This window comes from Aphelocoma coerulescens, unplaced genomic scaffold (assembly GCF_041296385.1).
Source record: "Aphelocoma coerulescens isolate FSJ_1873_10779 unplaced genomic scaffold, UR_Acoe_1.0 HiC_scaffold_168, whole genome shotgun sequence".
Taxonomy (NCBI): domain Eukaryota; kingdom Metazoa; phylum Chordata; class Aves; order Passeriformes; family Corvidae; genus Aphelocoma; species Aphelocoma coerulescens.
The window spans coordinates 125,625-145,657 of NW_027183516.1; the positions used below are offsets into that span (position 1 = coordinate 125,625).

At 65.4% G+C, this 20,033-nt stretch overlaps 2 protein-coding genes across 2 annotated transcripts in view; both read left to right on the top strand.

Annotated features, from left to right (window-relative positions):
• The window catches only part of LOC138100929 (receptor tyrosine-protein kinase erbB-3-like), a 41,536-nt gene extending 27,028 nt beyond the window's left edge, over positions 1-14,508 (top strand). The window contains exons 19-28 of the mRNA XM_068998752.1: positions 1,927-2,025; positions 4,662-4,847; positions 4,928-5,083; positions 6,535-6,610; positions 6,697-6,843; positions 8,316-8,413; positions 9,397-9,552; positions 10,835-10,900; positions 12,104-12,371; positions 13,729-14,508. Of these exons, the coding sequence (XP_068854853.1) occupies positions 1,927-2,025; positions 4,662-4,847; positions 4,928-5,083; positions 6,535-6,610; positions 6,697-6,843; positions 8,316-8,413; positions 9,397-9,552; positions 10,835-10,900; positions 12,104-12,371; positions 13,729-14,321 (1,845 nt within the window). The 3' untranslated portion in view covers positions 14,322-14,508. The remainder of the gene's footprint in view (positions 1-1,926; positions 2,026-4,661; positions 4,848-4,927; positions 5,084-6,534; positions 6,611-6,696; positions 6,844-8,315; positions 8,414-9,396; positions 9,553-10,834; positions 10,901-12,103; positions 12,372-13,728) is intronic.
• Positions 14,509-15,779: 1,271 nt separating this feature from the next.
• Positions 15,780-20,033, top strand: part of LOC138100925 (proliferation-associated protein 2G4) — a 28,780-nt gene continuing 24,526 nt past the window's right edge. Inside the window, exons 1-2 of the mRNA XM_068998751.1 lie at positions 15,780-15,898; positions 18,458-18,586. Coding sequence (XP_068854852.1) covers positions 15,811-15,898; positions 18,458-18,586 — 217 coding nt within the window. The 5' untranslated portion in view covers positions 15,780-15,810. The remainder of the gene's footprint in view (positions 15,899-18,457; positions 18,587-20,033) is intronic.

Consider the following 20,033-nt stretch of genomic DNA (forward strand, 5'->3'; position numbering starts at 1 on the left):
CCCATAAATCCCATCCCATCCCAATCCATCCCAATCCCATCCCAATCCATGCCATCCCATAAATCCCATCAATCCCATCTCAATCCCATCTCAATCCCATCCCAATCCCATCTCAATCCCATCACATAAATCCCATCAATCCCATCCCAATCCCATCTCAATCCCATCCCAATCCCATCTCAATCCATCCCATCCCATAAATCCCATCCCATCAATCCTATAAATCCTATAAATCCATCCCATCCCAATCCATCCCATCCCCATCCCATCCTATAAACCCCATCCCATTCCATCCCATCCCATCCCATCCCATCCCATCCCATCCCATCCCATCCCATCCCATCCCATCCCATCCCATCCTATAAATCCCATAAATCCCATAAATCCCATCCCATAAATCCCATCCCATCCCAATCCATCCCATCCCATCCCAATGCATGCCATCCCATAAATCCCATCAATCCCATCCCAATCCATCAATCCCATCCCATCAATCCTATAAATCCCATAAATCTATCCCATCCCATCCCATAAATCCCATCAATCCCATCCCAATCCATCCCATCCCAATCCCATCCCATCCCATCCCATCCCATAAATCCCATCAATCCTATAAGTCCCATAAATCTATCCCATCTCATAAATCCCATCAATCCCATCCCATCAATCCCATCAATCCCATCCCAATCCCATCTCATCCCATCCCATCCCATCCCATCCCATCCCATCCCATCCCATCCCATCCCAATCCATCCCAATCCATCCCATCCCATCAATCCTATAAATCTATCCCATCCCATCAATCCCATCAATCCCATCCCAATCCATCCATCCCATCCCATCAATCCCATCCCATCCCAATCCATCCCATCAATCCCATCAATCCCATCAATCCCATAAATCTATCCCATCCCATCCCATAAATCCCATCAATCCCATCCCAATCCCATCCCATCCATCCTATAAATCCCATAAATCTATCCCATCCCATAAATCCCATCAATCCCATCCCAATCCATCCATCCCATCCCATCCCATCCCATCCCATCCCATCCCATCCCATCCCATCCCATCCTATAAATCCCATAAATCCCATAAATCCCATCCCATAAATCCCATCCCATCCCAATCCATCCCAGTCCCATCCCAATCCATGCCATCCCATAAATCCCATCAATCCCATCCCAATCCATCCATCCCATCCCATCAATCCCATAAATCCCATAAATCTATCCCATCCCATCCCATAAATCCCATCAATCCCATCCCAATCCATCCCATCCCATCCCATCCCATCCCATCCCATAAATCCCATCAATCCCATCCCAATCCCATCCCATAAATCCCATCAATCCCATCCCAATCCATCCCATCCCATCCCAATCCCATCCCATAAATCCCATCAATCCCATCCCAATCCCATCCCATCCCATCCCATCCCATCCCATCCCATCCCATCCATCCTATAAATCCCATAAATCTATCCCATCCCATAAATCCCATCAATCCCATCCCAATCCATCCATCCCATCCCATCAATCCCATAAATCCCATCAATCCCATCCCAATCCATCCATCCAATCCCATCCCATCCCATCAATCCTATAAATCCCATAAATCTATCCCATCCCATCAGTCCCATCCCAATCCATCCATCCCATCCCATCAATCCCATAAATCCCATCAATCCCATCCCATCCCAATCTATCCCATCCCATCCCATCCATCCTATAAATCCCATAAATCTATCCCATCCCATCAATCCCATCAATCCCATCCCAATCCATCCATCCCATCAATCCCATCCCCTCAATCCCATCCCAATCCCATCCCATCAATCCCATCCCATCCCATCCCATCAATCCCATCAATCCCATCCCATCCCATCCCATCCCATCCCTTCAATCCCATCCCAATCCCCCTCAGGGTATCTGGATCCCGGACGGGGATTCCATCAAGATCCCGGTGAGCATCAAGGTGATCCAGGACTGGAGCGGGCAGCAATCCTTCCACGCCGTCACCGACGTGAGTGCCCCAGGGGACGGGAGGGCTCCGGGGGGCCTCCGGGGGTGCTCCGGGGGGGGCTGGGGGGGCCCTGGGGGGGCTCTGGGGGGCTCCGGGGGTGCTCCGGGGGGGGTTGGGGGGGCTCTGGGGGGCTCCGGGGGGGCTCCGGGGGGGGTTGGGGGGGCTCTGAGGGGGCCCGGGGGGCTCCAGGGGGGTTCCGGGGGGGGTTGGGGGGGCTCTGAGGGGGCCCGGGGGGCTCCAGGGGGGCTCCGGGGGGGGCTGGGGGGGCCCTGGGGGGCTCCAGGGGGGCTCCGGGGGTGCTCCGGGGGGGGTTGGGGGGGCTCTGAGGGGGCTCGGGGGGGCTCCGGGGGGGCTCCGGGGGGGGTTGGGGGGGCTCTGAGGGGGCCCGGGGGGGCTCCGGGGGGGCTCCGGGGGGGGGTTGGGGGGGCTCTGAGGGGGCCCGGGGGGCTCCAGGGGGGCTCCGGGGGGGGTTGGGGGGGCCCTGGGGGGCTCCAGGGGGGCTCCGGGGGTGCTCCAGGTGTCCCTCTGGGGTTGGGGATGCTCCGGGGGTGCTCTGGGTGTTCCCCTTTGGAACTGGGAGTGCTCCGGGGGTGCTCTGGGTGTTCCCCCTTGGAACTGGGAGTGCTCCAGGGATGCTCCAGGGGTGCTCTGGGGGTGCTCCAGGTGTCCCTCTGGGGTTGGGGATGCTCCAGGGGTGCCCCAGGTATCCCCCCTTGGAACTGGGAGTGCTCCAGGGGTGCTCTGGGTGTTCCCCCTTGGAACTGGGGGTGCTCCAGGGGTGCTCTGGGTGTTCCCTCTTGGAACTGGGAGTGCTCCGGGGGTGCTCCAGGGGTGCTCCGGGTGTCCCCCCTTGGAACTGGGAGTGCTCCGGGGGTGCTCCAGGGGTGCTCTGGGGGTGCTCTGGGTGTCCCCCCTTGGAACTGGGGGTGCTCCAGGGGTGCTCTGGGTGTCCCCCCTTGGAACTGGGAGTGCTTCAGGGATGCTCCAGGGGTGCTCTGGGGGTGCTCTGGGTGTCCCCCCTTGGAACTGGGGATGCTCCGGGGGTGCTCCGGGTATCCCCCTTTGGAACCGGGGGTGCTCTGGGGGTGCTCTGGGTGTCCCCCCTGGGGTCAGGGATGCTCTGGGGGTGCTCTGGGTGTCCCCCCTTGGAACCAGGGGTGCTCCAGGGATGCTCCAGGCGTCTCCCCTTGGAACTGGGGGTGCTCCGGGGGTGGTCCGGGAGTGCTGCCCGTGTCCCCCTGGGGTCAGGGATGCTCTGGGGGTGCTCTGGGTGTCCCCCCTTGGAACCGGGGGTGCTCCGGGGGTGCTCTGGGGGTGCTCCGGGTGTCCCTCCTGGAACCGGGGGTGCTCCAGGGGTGCTGCCCGTGTCCCCCTGGGGTCGGGGGTACTCTGGGGGTGCTCTGGGTGTGCTCTGGGTGTAACCCCCTGGAACCGGGGGTGCTCTGGGGGTGCTCCAGTGGTGCTCCAGGGGTGCTCTGCGTATCCCCCCTCGGAACCGGGGGTGCTCCGGGGGTGCTCCAGGGGTGCTCTGGGTGTACCCCTCGGAACCGGGGGTGCTCCGGGGGTGCTCCAGGGGTGCTCTGGGTGTACCCCTCGGAACCGGGGGTGCTCTGGGAGTGCTCCGGGGGTGCTGCCCGTGTCCCCCCTGGAGTCAGGGCTGCTCCGGGGGTGCTCCAGGGGTGCTGACCGTGTCCCCTGGGGTCGGGGGTACTCTGGGGGTGCTCTGGGGGTGCTCCGGGGGTGCTGCCCGTGTCCCCCTGGGGTCGGGGGTACTCTGGGGATGCTCTGGGGGTGCTCTGGGTGTACCCCTCGGAACCGGGGGTGCTCTGGGAGTGCTCCGGGGGTGCTGCCCGTGTCCCCCCTGGAGTCAGGGCTGCTCCGGGGGTGCTCCAGGGGTGCTGCCCGTGTCCCCCTGGGGTCGGGGGTACTCTGGGGGTGCTCTGGGGGTGCTCCGGGGGTGCTGCCCGTGTCCCCCTGGGGTCGGGGGTACTCTGGGGGTGCTCTGGGGGTGCTCCAGGGGTGCTGCCCGTGTCCCCCTGGGGTCGGGGGTACTCTGGGGGTGCTCTGGGAGTGCTCCGGGGGTGCTGACCGTGTCCCCCTGGGGTCGGGGGTACTCTGGGGATGCTCTCGGGGTGCTCTGGGTGTAACCCCCTGGAACCGGGGGTGCTCTGGGGGTGCTCCAGTGGTGCTCCAGGGGTGCTCTGCGTATCCCCCCTCGGAACCGGGGGTGCTCCGGGGGTGCTCCAGGGGTGCTCTGGGTGTACCCCTCGGAACCGGGGGTGCTCTGGGAGTGCTCCGGGGGTGCTGCCCGTGTCCCCCCTGGAGTCAGGGCTGCTCCGGGGGTGCTCCAGGGGTGCTGCCCGTGTCCCCCTGGGGTCGGGGGTGCTCTGGGGGTGCTCTGCGTATCCCCCCTCGGAACCGGGGGTGCTCTGGGGGTGCTCTGGGGGTGCTCTGGGGGTGCTCTGGGGGTGCTCTGGGTGTACCCCCCTGGAACCGGGGCTGCTCTGGGAGTGCTCCGGGGGTGCTGACCGTGTCCCCCTGGGGTCGGGGGTACTCTGGGGGTGCTCTGGGTGTAACCCCCTGGAACCGGGGGTACTCCGGGAGTGCTCCGGGGGTGCTGACCGTGTCCCCCCCAGCACATGCTGGCCATCGGCAGCCTGGACCACTCGTACATCGTGCGCCTGCTGGGCATCTGCCCGGGCCCGCAGCTGCAGCTGGTGACGCAGCTGCTGCCGCTGGGCTCCCTGCTCGAGTACGTGCGCAAGAACCGCGACTCCATCAGCCCCCAGCTGCTGCTCAACTGGTGCGTCCAGGTGGCCAAGGTCAGTCCCCCGCGGCCGTTTTGGGGTTTTTCCTGCCCTCCCCGCTGCCGCTGAGCCGAAAGCCCCCCCCGTTTTTCCAGGGGATGTACTACCTGGAGGAGCACCGCATGGTGCACCGCAACCTGGCGGCTCGCAACGTGCTGCTCAAGTCGCCCAGCCAGGTGCAGGTGGCTGATTTTGGGATCGCCGACCTGCTCTACCCCGATGACAAAAAGTATTTCTACAACGAGGTCAAGGTGGGCCTTGCTGGGGATGCCCTGAGCTGTGGGATCGCCCCAAACTCATCCCCTTTGTGTTCCCAGTGCTCAGGGGTGTCCCATCCCCCCTGTGCCACCCACCAGGACACCCCAAACCCACCCCTTTGTGTTCTCAGGGATGTCCCATCCCCCCTGTGCCACCCACCAGGACACCCCAAACTGATCCATTTGTGTTCTCAGGGATGTCCCATCCCCCCTGTGCCACCCACCAGGACACCCCAAACCCACCCCTTTGTGTTCTCAGGGATGTCCCATCCCCCCTGTGCCACCCACCAGGACACCCCAAACTGATCCATTTGTGTTCTCAGGGATGTCCCATCCCCTCTGTGCCACCCATCCTGCACCTCCAGGACACCCCAAACCCACCCCTTTGTGTTCTCAGGGATGTCCCATCCCCTCTGTGCCACCCACCAGGACACCCCAAACTGATCCATTTGTGTTCTCAGGGATGTCCCACCCCCCTGTGCCACTGGTCCTGCACCTCCAGGACACCCCAAACCCACCCCTTTGTGTTCTCAGGGATGTCCCATCCCCCTGTGCCACCCACCCCGACCCCCTGAGACCCCCAAAATCCCATCCCCTCTTTGTCCCCAGCACCCAGGGATGTCCCATCCCCTCTGTGCCACCCGTCCTGCACCTCCAGGACACCCCAAACCCATCCATTTGTGTTCTCAGGGATGTCCCATCCCCTCTGTGCCACCCACCAGGACACCCCAAACCCATCCCTTTGTGTTCTCAGGGATGTCCCATCCCCTCTGTGCCACCCACCAGGACACCCCAAACCCATCCCTTTGTGTTCTCAGGGATGTCCCATCCCCTCTGTTCTGCCTGTCCCACACCCCTGGGACCTCCTGAGTTGTGGGATCCCCCAAATCCCATCCCCTCCGTGTCCCCAGCACCCAGGGATGTCCCATCCCCTCTGTGCCACCTGTCCTGCACCCCCAGGACCCCCAAAATCCCATCCCCTCCTTGTCCCCAGCACCCAGGGATGTGCCACCCCCTCTCTGCCACCCATCCTGCACCTCCAGGACCCCCCAAAATCCCATCCCCTCCGTGTTCCCAGCACCCAGGGATGTCCTGCCCCCTCCATGTCACCCACCTCGCACCCCCAGGACCCCCCAAAATCCCATTCCCTGTGTCCCCAGCACCCAGGGATGTCCCATCCCCTCCGTGTCACCCGTCCTGCACCCCCAGGACCCCCCAAAATCCCATCCCCTCCTTGTCCCCAGCACCCAGGGATGTCCCACCCCCTCCGTGTCACCCGCCCCACACCCCTGGGACCCCCAAAATCCCACCCCCTCCATATCCCATCCCCTCTCTTCTGCCCATCCCGCACCTCCAGGACCCCCTGCGTGCCACCCCCTCCGTGTCCCCTGCCCCGTGGGGTGTCCCCTCCTTGTCCCCGTCTCCCACTCCCCCTTTTCCCGCAGACTCCCATCAAGTGGATGGCCCTGGAGAGCATCCACTTCGGGAAGTACACGCACCAGAGCGACGTCTGGAGCTACGGTGAGCGGTCCCCCCGGTGTCCCCCCGGTGTCCCCCGGTGTCCCCCCGTGTCCCCGCGGGGCTCACGGGGCCTGTCCCCGCCCCAGGGGTGACACTGTGGGAGATGATGACGTTCGGGGCCGAGCCCTACGCCGGCATCCGCCTGGCAGAGGTGCCCGACCTGCTGGAGAAGGGGGAGCGGCTCTCGCAGCCCCAGATCTGCACCATCGACGTCTACATGGTGATGGTGAAATGTGAGCGTCCCCAGAGCTGTCCCCAGAGCTGTCCCCAACCCTGGGCAGGCTCCTGCTGCTGTCCCCAGAGTTGTCCCCATCCCCATCCCCGGCTCCTGCTGCTGTCCCCAGAGCTGTCCCCGTTCCCAGGAGGATCCTGTCCCCATCCCCATCCCAGGAGGATCCTGCTGCTGTCCCCAGAGCTGTCCCTGTCCCCATCCCCAGCTCCTGCTGCTGTCCCCAGAGCTGTCCCCATCCCCGGCTCCTGCTGCTGTCCCCAGAGCCGTCCCTGTTCCCTGGAGGGTCCTGCTCCAGTTCCCATCCCCGGCTCCTGCTGCTGTCCCCAGAGCTGTCCCCGTTCCCAGGAGGATCCTGTCCCCATCCCCATCCCTGGAGGGTCCTGCTGCTGTCCCCAGAGCTGTCCCTGTCCCCATCCCCGGCTCCTGCTGCTGTCCCCAGAGGTGTCCCCAGCCCCGGACAGGTCCTGCTGCTGGCCCCAGAGCTGTCCCCGTTCCCAGGAGGATCCTGTCCCCATCCCCATCCCCATCCCAGGAGGATCCTGCTGCTGTCCCCAGAGCTGTCCCCATTCCCAGGAGGATCCTGTCCCCATCCCCATCCCCGTCCCCATCCCAGGAGGATCCTGCTGCTGTCCCCAGAGCTGTCCCTGTCCCCATCCCCGGCTCCTGCCGCTGTCCCCAGCCCTAAGCAGGGTCCTGCCGCTGTCCCCAGAGCTGTCCCCGTTCCCATTCCCAGGAGGGTCCTGTCCCTGTCCCTGTTCCTGTCCCCGTCCCCATTCCCAGGAGGGTCCTGTCCCTGTCCCTGTCCCTGTCCCCGTCCCCATTCCCAGGAGGATCCTGTCCCTGTCCCTGTCCCCTTTCCCAGGAGGATCCTGTCCCTGTCCCTGTCCCTGTCCCCATCCCCATTCCCAGGAGGATCCTTTCCCTGTCCCTGTCCCTGTCCCTGTCCCTGTCCCTGTCCCCATCCCCGTCCCTGTCCCCATTCCCAGGAGGATCCTTTCCCTGTCTCTGTCCCTGTCCCTGTCCCTGTCCCTGTCTCTGTACCTGTCCCCTTTCCCAGGAGGATCCTTTCCCTGTCCCTGTCCCTGTCCCCATTCCCAGGAGGATCCTTTCCCTGTCCCTGTCCCTATCCCTGTCCCTGTCCCTATCCCTGTCCCCATTCCCAGGAGGGTCCTTTCCCTGTCCCTGTCCCTGTCCCTGTCCCTGTCCCTGTCCCTGTCCCTGTCCCCATTCCCAGGAGGATCCTTTCCCTGTCCCTGTCCCTGTCCCTGTCCCCATTCCCAGGAGGATCCTTTCCCTGTCCCTGTCCCTGTCCCTGTCCCCATTCCCAGGAGGATCCTTTCCCTGTCCCCGTCCCTGTCCCTGTCCCCATTCCCAGGAGGATCCTTTCCCTGTCCGTGTCCCCACGCCCAGGGTGGCTCCTGCCCCTGTCCCACCCCCCCGTGACCGTGTCCCCGCTGTCCCCCCGCCCCCCAGGCTGGATGATCGATGAGAACATCCGCCCCACCTTCAAGGAGCTGGCCAACGAGTTCACCCGCATGGCCCGGGACCCGCCGCGCTACCTGGTCATCAAGGTGAGCCCCCCAGAGCCCCCCAGAGCCCCCCAGAGACCCCCCAGAGACCCCCAGAGCTACCTGGTCATCAAGGTGAGCCCCCCAGAGCCCCCCAGAGCCCCCCAGAGCACCCCCAGAGACCCCCAGAGACCCCCAGAGCCCCCCAGAGCCCCCCCAGAGACCCCCAGAGACCCCCAGAGCCCCCCAGAGCACCCCCAGAGACCCCCAGAGACCCCCAGAGACCCCCAGAGACCCCCAGAGCCCCCCCAGAGACCCCCAGAGACCCCCAGAGTTACCTGGTCATCAAGGTGAGCCCCCCAGAGCCCCCCAGAGCCCCCCAGAGACCCCCAGAGACCCCCAGAGCTACCTGGTCATCAAGGTGAGCCTCCCCAGAGCCCCCCAGAGCCCCCCAGAGACCCCCAGAGACCCCCAGAGCCCCCCAGAGACCCCCCAGAGACCCCCAGAGACCCCCAGAGCTACCTGGTCATCAAGGTGAGCCCCCCCAGAGCCCCCCAGAGCCCCCCAGAGACCCCCAGAGACCCCCAGAGCTACCTGGTCATCAAGGTGAGCCCCCCGACCCCCCAGAGCCCCCCAGAGCCCCCCCAGAGCCCCCCAGAGGCCCCCAGAGCCCCCCAGAGCCCCCCCAAAGCACCCCCAGAGCCCCCCAGAGCACCCCAGAGCTACCTGGTCATCAAGGTGAGCCCCCCCAGACCCCCCCCAGACCCCCCCAGAGCTACCTGGCCATCAAGGTGAACCCCCCAGAGCCCCCCACAGCCCCCCAGAGCCCCCCCAGAGCCCCCCAGACCCCCCTAGACCCCCCAGAGCTACCCGGCCATCAAGGTGAGCCCCCCACAGCCCCCCACAGCCCCCCCAGAGCCCCCCAGCCCCCCCAGAGCTACCCGGCCATCAAGGTGAGCCCCCCCAGTCCCCCCTAGACCCGAACCGGGACCTCCCCCCCGGTGTTACCTGGTGGTCAAGGTGAGCCCCCCCCCCCCCCCCCGCAGCAGGAGAGCGGGGCCGCGCCCCCCGCCGAGCCCCCCACCCTCAGTGACAAGGAGCTGGACGAGGTGGAGACGCTGGAGCTGGAGGAGGAGGAGGAGGAGCTGGAGCCCTTCGGCCTCGGGCTGTGCCCGCAGCGCCCGCGGGGCAGCTGCGCCCGGGTGAGGCCCGAGCGGGGCTGGGGGCGCCCGGGGGGCTCGGGGGGGCTCGGGGGATGCGGTGTGGGGTGTGGCATGGGGGCTTGGGGTGTGGGGTGTGGCATGGGGGCTTGGGGTGTGGCACGGGGTCCTGGAAAGTGGCACGGGGTCCTGGAAAGTGGCACGGGGGTGGGATCTGGAGCCAACCCCCCGTGCCCCCCTGTCCCCTGTCCCCGTGCCCCCCGTGTCCCCGTGTCCCCCGCCCCCCTGTCCCCTGTCCCCCTGTCCCTGTGTCCCCCTGTCCCCGTGCTCTCTGTCCCCGTGCCCTCCTGCCCCTCTGTCCCCCTGTCCCCTGTCCCCCTGTCCCACTGTCCCCCCGTGTCCCCGTGTCCCCCTGTCCCCGTGTCCCCCTGTCCCCCTGCCCCCCTATTTCCGTGTCCCCCTGTCCCTGTGTCCCCCTGTCCCCGTGCCCCCCTATCCCGTGTCCCCCTGCCCCCCTGTCCCCGTGCCCCCTGTCCCCCGTGCCCCCTGCCCCCCTATCCCGTGTCTCCTGCCCCCCTATCCCGTGCCCCCTGTCCCCGTGCCCCCCTGTCCCCCTGTCCCGTGTCCCCGTGCCCCCCTGTCCCCGTGCCCCCTATCCCCTGTCCCCTGTCCCCCTGTCCCCCTGCCCCCCTGTCCCCCTGTCCCGTGTCCCCGTGCCCCCCTGTCCCCGTGCCCCCTATCCCCTGTCCCCCTGTCCCTCTGCCCCCCTGTCCCCCTGTCCCCCTATCCCGTGCCCCCTGTCCCCGTGCTCTGTGTCCCCGTGCTCTGTGTCCCCGTGCCCCCCGTGCCCCCTATCCCCTGTCCCCGTGCCCCCTGTCCCCCTGTCCTCTGTCCCCTGTCCCCGTGTCCCCCCGTGCCCCCCTGTCCCCGTGTCCCTCTGTCCCCGTGTCCCTCTGTCCCTGTGTCACCGTGCCCCCTGTCCCCGTGCCCTCCTGCCCCTCTGTCCCCCTGTCCCCGTGCCCCCCTATCCCATGCCCCCTGTCCCCGTGCCCCATGCCCCCCTGTCCCCCGTGCCCCCTGTCCCCTGTCCCCCTGTCCCCCTGTCCCCGTGCCCCCCTGTCCCCCGTGCCCCCCTATCCCATGCCCCCTGTCCCATGCCCCCCTGTCCCCGTGCCCCCCTATCCCATGCCCCCTGTCCCCTGCCCCCCTGCCCCCCTGTCCCCGTGCCCCCCTATCCCATGCCCCCTGCCCCCCGTGCCCCCTGCCCCCCTGCCCCCCTGTCCCTGTGCCCCCGGCCGGTGCCAGCCCCGCCGTGTCCCCGCAGAGCCCCAGCCTGCTGAGCCCCCCCGCCGGGTACATCCCCATGAACCAGCCCGGCTTCACCCGAACGGTACCGGGGGCGCTTCGGGGGGCTCGGGGGAGGGGCTGGGGGGGCGACCGTGGGGTGCCAGGGTGGGGGCACAAAGGGGTGACACGGGGAGGGAGGCGGTGGAAGAGAGGTTGGGGTCCGCAGGTGTCCCCCCCTTAATCCCCGTGTCCCCAAGGGCGGGGGGGTTGGGGTCCTCAGGGGTCCCCCCCTTGACCCCCGCTGTCCCCAGGCCGGGGGGTCCCAGAGCGGGGTTGGGGTCCCCCCTTGACCCCCGATGTCCCCAGGCCAAGGGTGGGGGGTCACAGGGCGGGGTTGGGGTCCCCCCCTGACCCCCGCTGTCCCCAGGTTGGGGGGTCCCAAGGCGGGGCATTGGGGTCCTGTTGGGGTCCCCCCCGACCCCCGCTGTCTCCAAGGGTGGGGGATCCCAGGGCGGGGGGTTGGGGTCCCCCCCGATCCCCGCTGTCCCCAGGCCGGGGGTTGGGGTCCTGTTGGGGTCGCCCCCTGACCCCCGCTGTCCCCAAGGGTGGGGGGTCCCAGGGCGGGGGGTTGGGGTCCCCCCCGATCCGCGCTGTCCCCAGGCCGGGGGGTCCCAAGGCGGGGGTTGGGGTCCTGTTGGGGTCCCCCCTGACCCCCGCTGTCTCCAAGGGTGGGGGGTCCCAGGGCGGGGGGTTGGGGTCCCCCCCCGATCCCCGCTGTCCCCAGGCCGGGGGATCCCAGGGCGGGGGGTTGAGGTCCTGTTGGGGTCCCCCCCTGATCCCCGCTGTCCCCAAGGGTGGGGGGGGTCCCGGGGTTGGGGAAGGTGGACCAGAGGCAGGATTGGGGTCCAGGTGGGCCCCCCCCCCGACCCCCAGTGTCCCCAAGGGCGGGGGGTTGGGGTCCTGTTGGGGTCGCCCCCTGACCCCCACTGTCCCCAAGGGTGGGGGTCCCAGGGCGGGGTTGGGGTCCTGTTGGGGTCCCCCCCTGATCCCCGCTCTCCCCAAGGGTGGGGGTCCCAAGGCGGGGGATTGGGGTCCTGTTGGGGTCCCCCCCTGACCCCCGCTGTCTCCAAGGGTGGGGGGTCCCAGGGCGGGGGGTTGGGGTCCCCCCCTGACCCCCGCTGTCCCCAAGGGTGGGGGATCCCAGGGCAGGGGGGTTGGGGTCCCCCCCCTGACCCCCGCTGTCCCCAGGCCGGGGGGTCCCAGGGCGGGGGGTTGGGGTCCCCCCCCTGACCCCCGCTGTCCCCAGGCCGGGGGGTCGCGGCCGCTGCGGCGGAGCCGTCAGGAGTCGCTGGGCCGGACGGTGTCCGAGTCGTCCGAGGGTCGCGGCACCGCCTCGGAGCTGGAGCTGGGCGAGGGGGGGTCCCTGGCCGGGAGCCTCTGCCGCAGCCTCCGCTCGCGGGGGGGGGACAGCGCGTACCTGTCCCAGCGCGAGAGCTTCCCCCCCCCGCCCCCCAGCTCCGAGGGCAGCGAGGAGGACCCCAATGGCTACGTCACCCCCAACTGCGCCCACCGCGGTGAGGAGGGGGCTTTAGGGGGGTCCTGTCCCGTTGGATTGGGGTCTGGGGGCTCCTCCAGTCCGTGGGGGTTTTGGGGAGGGGGTTTCTGTGCCATTGGATTGGGGTCTGGGGGCTCCCCGTGTCCGTGGGGGTTTTGGGGAGGGGGTTCTGGGGAGGGGGTTCTGTCCCGTTGGATTGGGGTCTGGGGGCTCCCCATGTCCGTGGGGGTTTTGGGGAGGGGGTTCCTGTCCCGTTGGATTGGGGTCTGGGGGCTCCCCCAGTCCGTGGGGGTTTTGGGGAGGGGGTTTCTGTGCTATTGGATTGGGGTCTGGGGGCTCCCCCAGACCGTGGGGGTTTTGGGGAGGGGGTTTCTGTGCTATTGGATTGGGGTCTGGGGGCTCCCCCAGTCCGTGGGGGTTTTGGGGAGGGGGTTTCTGTCCCGTTGGATTGGGGTCTGGGGGCTCCCCCATGTCTGTGGGGGTTTTGGGGAGGGGGTCCTGTCCCGTTGGATTGGGGTCTGGGGGCTCCCCCGTGTAGGGTCTGGGGTCTGGGCTGGGGGGGGGGGGGGCCACCATTTAGGGGATGCTCTTTTAGGGTCTGGGGTCCAAGAGGGGGGGTCACCATTTAGGGGATGCTCTTTAGGGTCTGGGGTCCAAGAGGGGGGGTCACCATTTAGGGGATGCTCTTTTAGGGTCTGGGGTCCAAGGGGGGGGGTCACCATTTAGGGGATGCTCTTTTAGGGTTTGGGGTCCGGGCTGGGGGTGGGGTCATTTAGGGGATGCTGTTTTAGGGTCTGGGGTCCAAGAGGGGGGGTCACCATTTAGGGGATGCTTTTTTAGGGTCTGGGGTCCAAGAGGGGGGGTCACCATTTAGGGGATGCTCTTTAGGGTCTGGGGTCCAAGAGGGGGGGTCACCATTTAGGGGATGCTCTTTTAGGGTCTGGGGTCCAGGCTGGGGGTGGGGTCATTTTGGGGATGCTCTTTAGGGTCTGGGGTCCAAGAGGGGGGGATCATTTAGGGGATGCTCTTTAGGGTCTGGGGTCCAAGGGGGGGGTCACCATTTAGGGGATGCTCTTTTAGGGTCTGGGGTCCAAGAGGGGGGGTCACCATTTAGGGGATGCTCTTTTAGGGTTTGGGGTCCGGGCTGGGGGTGGGGTCATTTAGGGGATGCTGTTTTAGGGTCTGGGGTCCAAGAGGGGGGGTCACCATTTAGGGGATGCTCTTTTAGGTTTTTGACCTGGGATGAACCCAGGTGAGACCCCCCCCCCCCCAAACCGAGGGTCCTGCGGGCAGCCAGGGGGACCCCAGGAGGGCTCGGGGGGGGGGGGAGGGGAATCCCTGTCCGGTGTCTGACCCCCCCCCCGTCCGCCCCCCAGATTCAGACCCCGCGGGGGTCTCGCTGCCGGAGCCGCGGGAGGAGGAAGAGGAGGAGGAGGAGTACGAGTACATGAACCGACGGCCGGGGGGTGCCCCGGGAGCCCCCCAACCGCGGCCGGCCTCGCTGGAAGAGTTGGGCTACGAATACATGGAGGTGGGCTCAGAGGCGGGGGGACCCCCGGGAGCCCCCTTAGGCCGGGGGGCACCGCAGCGCGACGAGGATGAGGAGGATGAAGAAGAGGACTACGAGTACATGAACAAACAACCGCGGCTCAGCCGCTCGCTGGGCAGCGACCCCGGCGGGGGCCTCCCGGGACCCCCCCTCCCCCGGCACGACGGCTACACCGATATGAGACCGGGGGACACCTCCGCCACCTCCCCGGAGGAGGAAGAAGAGGAGGAGGAGGAGGAGGAGGAGGATGAAGAGCAAGGCTACGAGGAGATGGACGCCGTGGTCGCCCCGCGCTGCCCCGGTTGCCGCGGGCCCCCCATGAAGCCCCTGCGGAGTTTGGAAGCCTCGGACTGCGCCTTCGACAACCCCGATTATTGGCACAGTCGCCTCTTCGCCAAGGCCGATGCCCAGCGGACGTAGGGGACCCCTCCCCACCCCGGGACCACCCCCCCTCCTCCCCTCATTTCACATTGGATATGAAGGATCCCCCCTCCCATCGGGCGGAGGGTCGGGGGTCTCAGCCCCTCCGGGGGTCTCAGCCCCTCCGGGGGCGGCTGTGGCCTCTCCCCTCCCCTCCCCCCGCCCCCTTTTTGTTGTTTTGGGTATGGGGGTGGGGGGGGGGGGGCTGAGAGCACGCCGAGGTGGGGAGGGGGCAGCGGAGACCCCCCCCCCCCCCCGCATCCCCCTCCCATCGTTTCTTTCCTCCCTCTCCCCCCACCCTCACTGAAGGTGCTCCCCCAAATCCCTGAGGGGGGGTCCCTGGAGGGGCCGGGGGTCGCTGGGGGGGCCGGGGGTCCACAGACGAGGTCAGACGGGATTTCTGAAGGACCCCAGACTCATTTTCAGGTTTCCCCACTCCCCGCTGGCACCGGAGTGAAGGTTTGGGGGTGGACCCCCCCCCCCCTCTCCCCGGTTCGCCCCCCCCCCCCGGATCCCTTTTTGGGGTGTTTCCCCCCGGTTTTTCGGGGGCTGCCCGGGTTGGGGGGGGGGGGGGGGGGACACCCCCCCCGCTCAGGGATCGCCCCCGGCCCCGGGGGTCGCGCGGGATGAGTGAAAATAAAGGAATTTGAGTAAAAGCGTCGGTGCTGCGGCTTTGGGGGGGGTCAGAGAGGGGCTGGACCGGGGGGGGGGGACACCGGACCGGGGACCGGGACCATGGTCCGGGGACAGCGACAGCCCCGGGGCAGTGACCGGTCCCGGTGTGCTCGCGGTGCCGGGGGGGGGTCGGAGGGGCTTGAGCGGGGGTCGGGGGGAGCACCGGGGGGTGCGGCGGGGCTGGGACCATGGGACTGAGGCCGCTGAGCGGGCCCGGTGCCACGGTCCAGCAGTGACCGGTGCCGGCGTGGCCGCGGTGCCGGTGCTGGCGGAGCAGACCGGAGGGTCGGGGGCGGAGCGGGACGGGAGCCGCGGGTCTGGGGGTGCTGCGTGGGACCGGTGCTGCAGGGTCGGATCCAGGACCGTGCCGCGGGGACCCCGAGAGGCGAAGGAGGGAGGGAATGACCGCTCCCGGCGCCGTCCCGGTGCCGTCCCGGTGCCGAAACGCCGCACCCGCCCCTTCCTCTCCCGTTCCCCCCTTCCGCCTACATCCCCCATCACCCTCCGCGGCCACTTCCGTTCTCGCACCTTACCTCCTCTCGCGAGGGCCGCGCTGCGCACTGGGAGTTGTAGTCCACGGGGTACACCATGGGGGGGGCCGCACGCACCCGTCCGGGGCACTGCGCGCGGGGACCGCCGGGAGTTGTAGTCCAGGGGGGCGGGGAGGACTCGTGTTCCCAGCGTGCCCCGCGCGGAGCCCGCGCTCTGCCCTGCTCGCGCCTCCGGCTCGCGGTCCCGGGGGCTCCTCAGCGCCGGGCGGGGGGGGCTCGACCAGGCCCGGGGGGGCTCCGGGGGGCTCGGCGGGGCTCCCACCATGTCGGGCGAGGAGGAGGCGGCCGAGCTCACCATCGCCGAGGACCTGGTGGTGACCAAGTACAAGATGGGGGGGGACATCGCCAACCGTGAGTGCGGGCCGCGGGCGGGGGGGGGGGGGGGGGCGGCGGGCAGGGGGCGGCGGGGAGGGCGCGGGGGGAGCGCTGAGGCGGGGGGCGGCCAGGCCTGAGCCTCCCCCCCCCCCCCCCCGCCCCGGCTTGAGACCCCCGGCTTGGGCCCCTACGGGCTCGCCGGTTGGGGCTGGGGGCGGGGTGGGGGTGGCGGGGTGGGGGTCCCGGTGTGACCCCCCCTCCCCTCACCCGGTGCGCGGGACCCACCCGGTCCCGGCGGGGCCCGGCCCCGCGCGGCCGCCGCCGCTGCCGGCACGTGGTACCGCGCCCCACGTGCACCGGCGGCGCGGGGGGAGCGGGGCCGGGCCTGCCGCCCCCCGCCCCAAACCCCGCCGGGACCCCTTTTGTTCGGGGTCTGACCCACCCCCCCTCCGGTGAGAGGGGGGAGCCGAGCCCCGCGGGGACGGGACGGGAGCGGCGGGAGCCCCGGGAGCGGCGGGAGCCCCGGGAGCGGCGGGAGCCCGGCCGAGTTGGAGGGTGGGGGATGCCCCGGGAACGGGGTTCTGTGCTGGGAATGGGGGCCCGGAGCGGGCTGGGGGTCCTGTACCGGGAACGGGATCGTGTTCTGGGAGCCGGTTCTGGGAATGGGGAATCGGGGTCTTGTCCCGGTCAGGAGGTGGATCCAGCCCCGGTTGGGGGGGTTCCTGTGCTGGGAATGGGGTCCTGTCCCGGGGCAGGGATTGAGTCCTGTCCCGGGAATGGGGGTTCTGTCCTGGGAATGGGGTTCTGTCCCGGGAATGGGGATCCTGTCCCGGGAATGGGGGTCCTGTGCCGGGAATGGGGGTCCTGTGCCGGGAATGGGGGTCTTTCCCCGGGAATGGGGGTTCTGTCCCGGGAATGGGGGTCCTGTCCCGGGAATGGGGATCCTGTCCCGGGAACGGGATCCTGTCCCAGGAATGGGATCCTGTCCCGGGAATGGGGGTTCTGTCCTGGGAATGGGGGTCCTGTGCCGGGAATGGGGGTCCTGTGCCGGGAATGGGGGTCTTTCCCCGGGAATGGGGGTTCTGTCCCGGGAATGGGGGTGCATTCCCGATCAAGATGTAGATCCTGTCCCGGGAATGGGGATCCTGTCCCGGGAATGGGGATCCTTTCCCGGGAATGCGGCTCCAGCTGCCGCCCCCTCCCCCTTTCCCGATTATTTTTTAACCCCCCCCTCTCCCCGCCGTTCCCGGTGTCCCGGCTCCGGGAGCTGCCCCGACCGGTTCCGCGGGGCTCCCCGCTGTCCCACCCCGCTTCCTGCTGACTCCAGAGCTTCTCTTGAGCTCCTGCCGGTGTCCCGGGAGGCGTTTTGGGAGCCGGCATTCCCTTCGGGAAGGGAGGGAAGTCTCCTGGGCAGACTGGAAGTTTGGCCGCCTCCCTTCCCGGGGGGGGAAAAAAGCAGCTCCACTCGGGTTCTTCTCCCTTGGGAAGCGCAAACACCAAAAAAAAACTCCGGCAAACGAAATAAAAAAACCTTCCAGCTGTCGGGTTTTAGGGATCAAAAGTGCCTCGACTCCCTAAAAAAAAAAAAACCACCGGGAAGGAGTCAGGCCTTGGAGGAGCGTTTGCTATCAGCTGTGCCCGGATCCCTTGGAATGCTCCGAGGGTTTTCCCTTTTATCTGGGGTGGTTTTTTTATTTTTTCCCACCCCCCCCCCCTCTGTTTGTTTTATTCCCACTCCGCGTCCCGCCGGCTTTTTATCGGGAATGTTATCGGGAATGTTGGGAATATTCCCAACTTTCTCATGGAAAAGGCGGCGGAATTTCGAGTCGCTGCACAGGTGCAGCGCTGCCAAGGATTCCTTGGAATTCCAAGGAGGGGCGGTTCCCCCCACCCCTTTCTGGGATGAAGGAGGGAATGCGAGGGCGCATTCCAGGATCCTGAAATATTTTGGGATCGGGGCTGTGGAGCTTGGGGAGGCGGGGGGCAGGTTGGCATTCCTGGTGGATTTGGAATTCCTGGTGGATCTGGAATTCCTGGTGGATCTGGAATTCCTGGTGGGTCTGGAATTCCTGGTGGGTCTGGAATTCCTGGTGGATTTGGAATTCCTGGTGGGTCTGGAATTCCTGGTGGGTCTGGAGTTTCTGGTGGGTCTGGAGTTTCTGGTGGGTCTGGAATTCCTGGTGGATTTGGAGTTCCTGGTGGGTCTGGAATTCCTGGTGGATTTGTTGGGGCGGGAACATTCCCAAAACTTCCCGGAGTCGGGCGTGGGGCGTTCCCCGGGGAGCGGGATCGGGTGGATTCCCTGGAAAATGGGGACTCGTGGAATGGGGCTCCCCTCCTTTGATGTCTCCCAGTCATTCCCAAACCTGTTCCCAGAGCTCTGACTTCTCCCAGAGGAATGTGGGAGCAGCACATGGAGGCTCCTTCTTCCCACAAACATTCCCGAATCAAGGAATTCCATCGGGATTCGCTCCTTTCCCGGGGGTGTTTCCATCAAGATCCGGGTCTGGGATCTCGGGAAGTCGACGAGGTTGTGGGATTTGGGAGCTGCTGATCCGTGAAATGGGGCTTTTGTGGGTTTTTTGGGAATGGCAGGGGTCCTGCGGGCCGTGGTGGAGGCGGCGAATCCCGGCGCGTCCGTGCTGTGCCTGTGCGAGAAGGGCGATTCCATGATCATGGAAGAGACCGGGAAGATTTTCAAGAAGGAAAAGGAAATGAAGAAAGGTGAGGCTGCTCCGGGCTGGATGGGATTGCTGGGATCCCTGGCTGTTGCCAGAACGAGCGGATTCCAAGCCAAATCCTCCTCCTTTGCCCGGGAATCTTTGATTGTTCCCTGAATCCCTGATTCTTTTCCTTCCCTTTCCCAGAAATCCCTGATTCTTTTCCTTCCTTTTCCCTCAGATCCCTGTTTCTTTTCCTTCCCTTTCTCTCAAATCCGTGATTCTTTTCCTTCCCTTTCCCTCGAATCTTTGATTATCCCTGAATCCCTGATTCTTTTCCTCCCTTGTCCCTCAAATCCCTGATTCTTTTCCTTCCCTTTCCCAGAAATCCTTGATTATCCCTCAAATCCCTGATTCTTTTCCTTCCTTTTCCCTCGAATCCCTGATTCTTTTCTTTCCTTTTCCCTCGAATCCCTGATTCTTTTCCTTCCCTTTCCCAGGAATCTTTGATAATCCCTGATTCTTTTCCTTCCTTGTCCCTCAAATCCCTGATTATTTTCCTTCTTTTTCCCAGGAATCCCTGATTATTCCCTGAATTCCTGATTCTTTTCCTTCCCTTTCCCAGGAATCCTTGATTATCCCCAAATCCCTGATTCTTTTCCTTCCCTTTCCCTGGAATCCTTGATTATTCCCCAAATCCCTGATTCTTTTCCTTCCTTTTCCCAGGAATCCCTGATTCTTTTCCTTCTCTTTCTCTCAAATCCGTGATTCTTTTCCTTCCCTTTCCCTCGAATCTTTGATTATCCCTGAATCCCTGATTCTTTTCCTCCCTTGTCCCTCAAATCCCTGATTCTTTTCCTTCCCTTTCCCAGGAATCCTCGATTATCCCTCAAATCCCTGATTCTTTTCCTTCCTTGTCCCTCAAATCCCTGATTATTTTCCTTCCTTTTCCCAGGAATCTTTGATTATCCCCTCAAATCCCTGATTCTTTTCCTTCCCTTTCCCAGGAATCTTTGATAATCCCTGATTTTTTTCCTTCCTTTTCCCAGGAATCCCTGATTCTTTTCCTTCCTTTTCCCAGGAATCTTTGATTATCCCTGATTCTTTTCCTTCCTTTTCCCAGGAATCCCTGATTCTTTTCCTTCCCTTTCCCAGGAATCTTTGATAATCCCTGATTCTTTTCCTTCCTTGTCCCTCAAATCCCTGATTCTTTTCCTTCCTTTTCCCAGGAATCCTCAATTATCCCCTCAAATCCCTGATTCTTTTCCTTCCCTTTCCCAGGAATCCTTGATTATTCCTCAAATCCCTGATTCTTTTCCTTCCTTTTCCCAGGAATCCTCGATTATCCCCTCAAATCCCTGATACTTTTCCTTCCTTTTCCCAGGAATCTTTGATTATCCCCTCAAATCCCTGATTCTTTTCCTTCTTTTTCCCAGGAATCTTTGATAATCCCTGATTCTTTTCCTTCTTTTTCCCCGGAATCCCTGATTCTTTTCTTTCTTTTTCCCAGG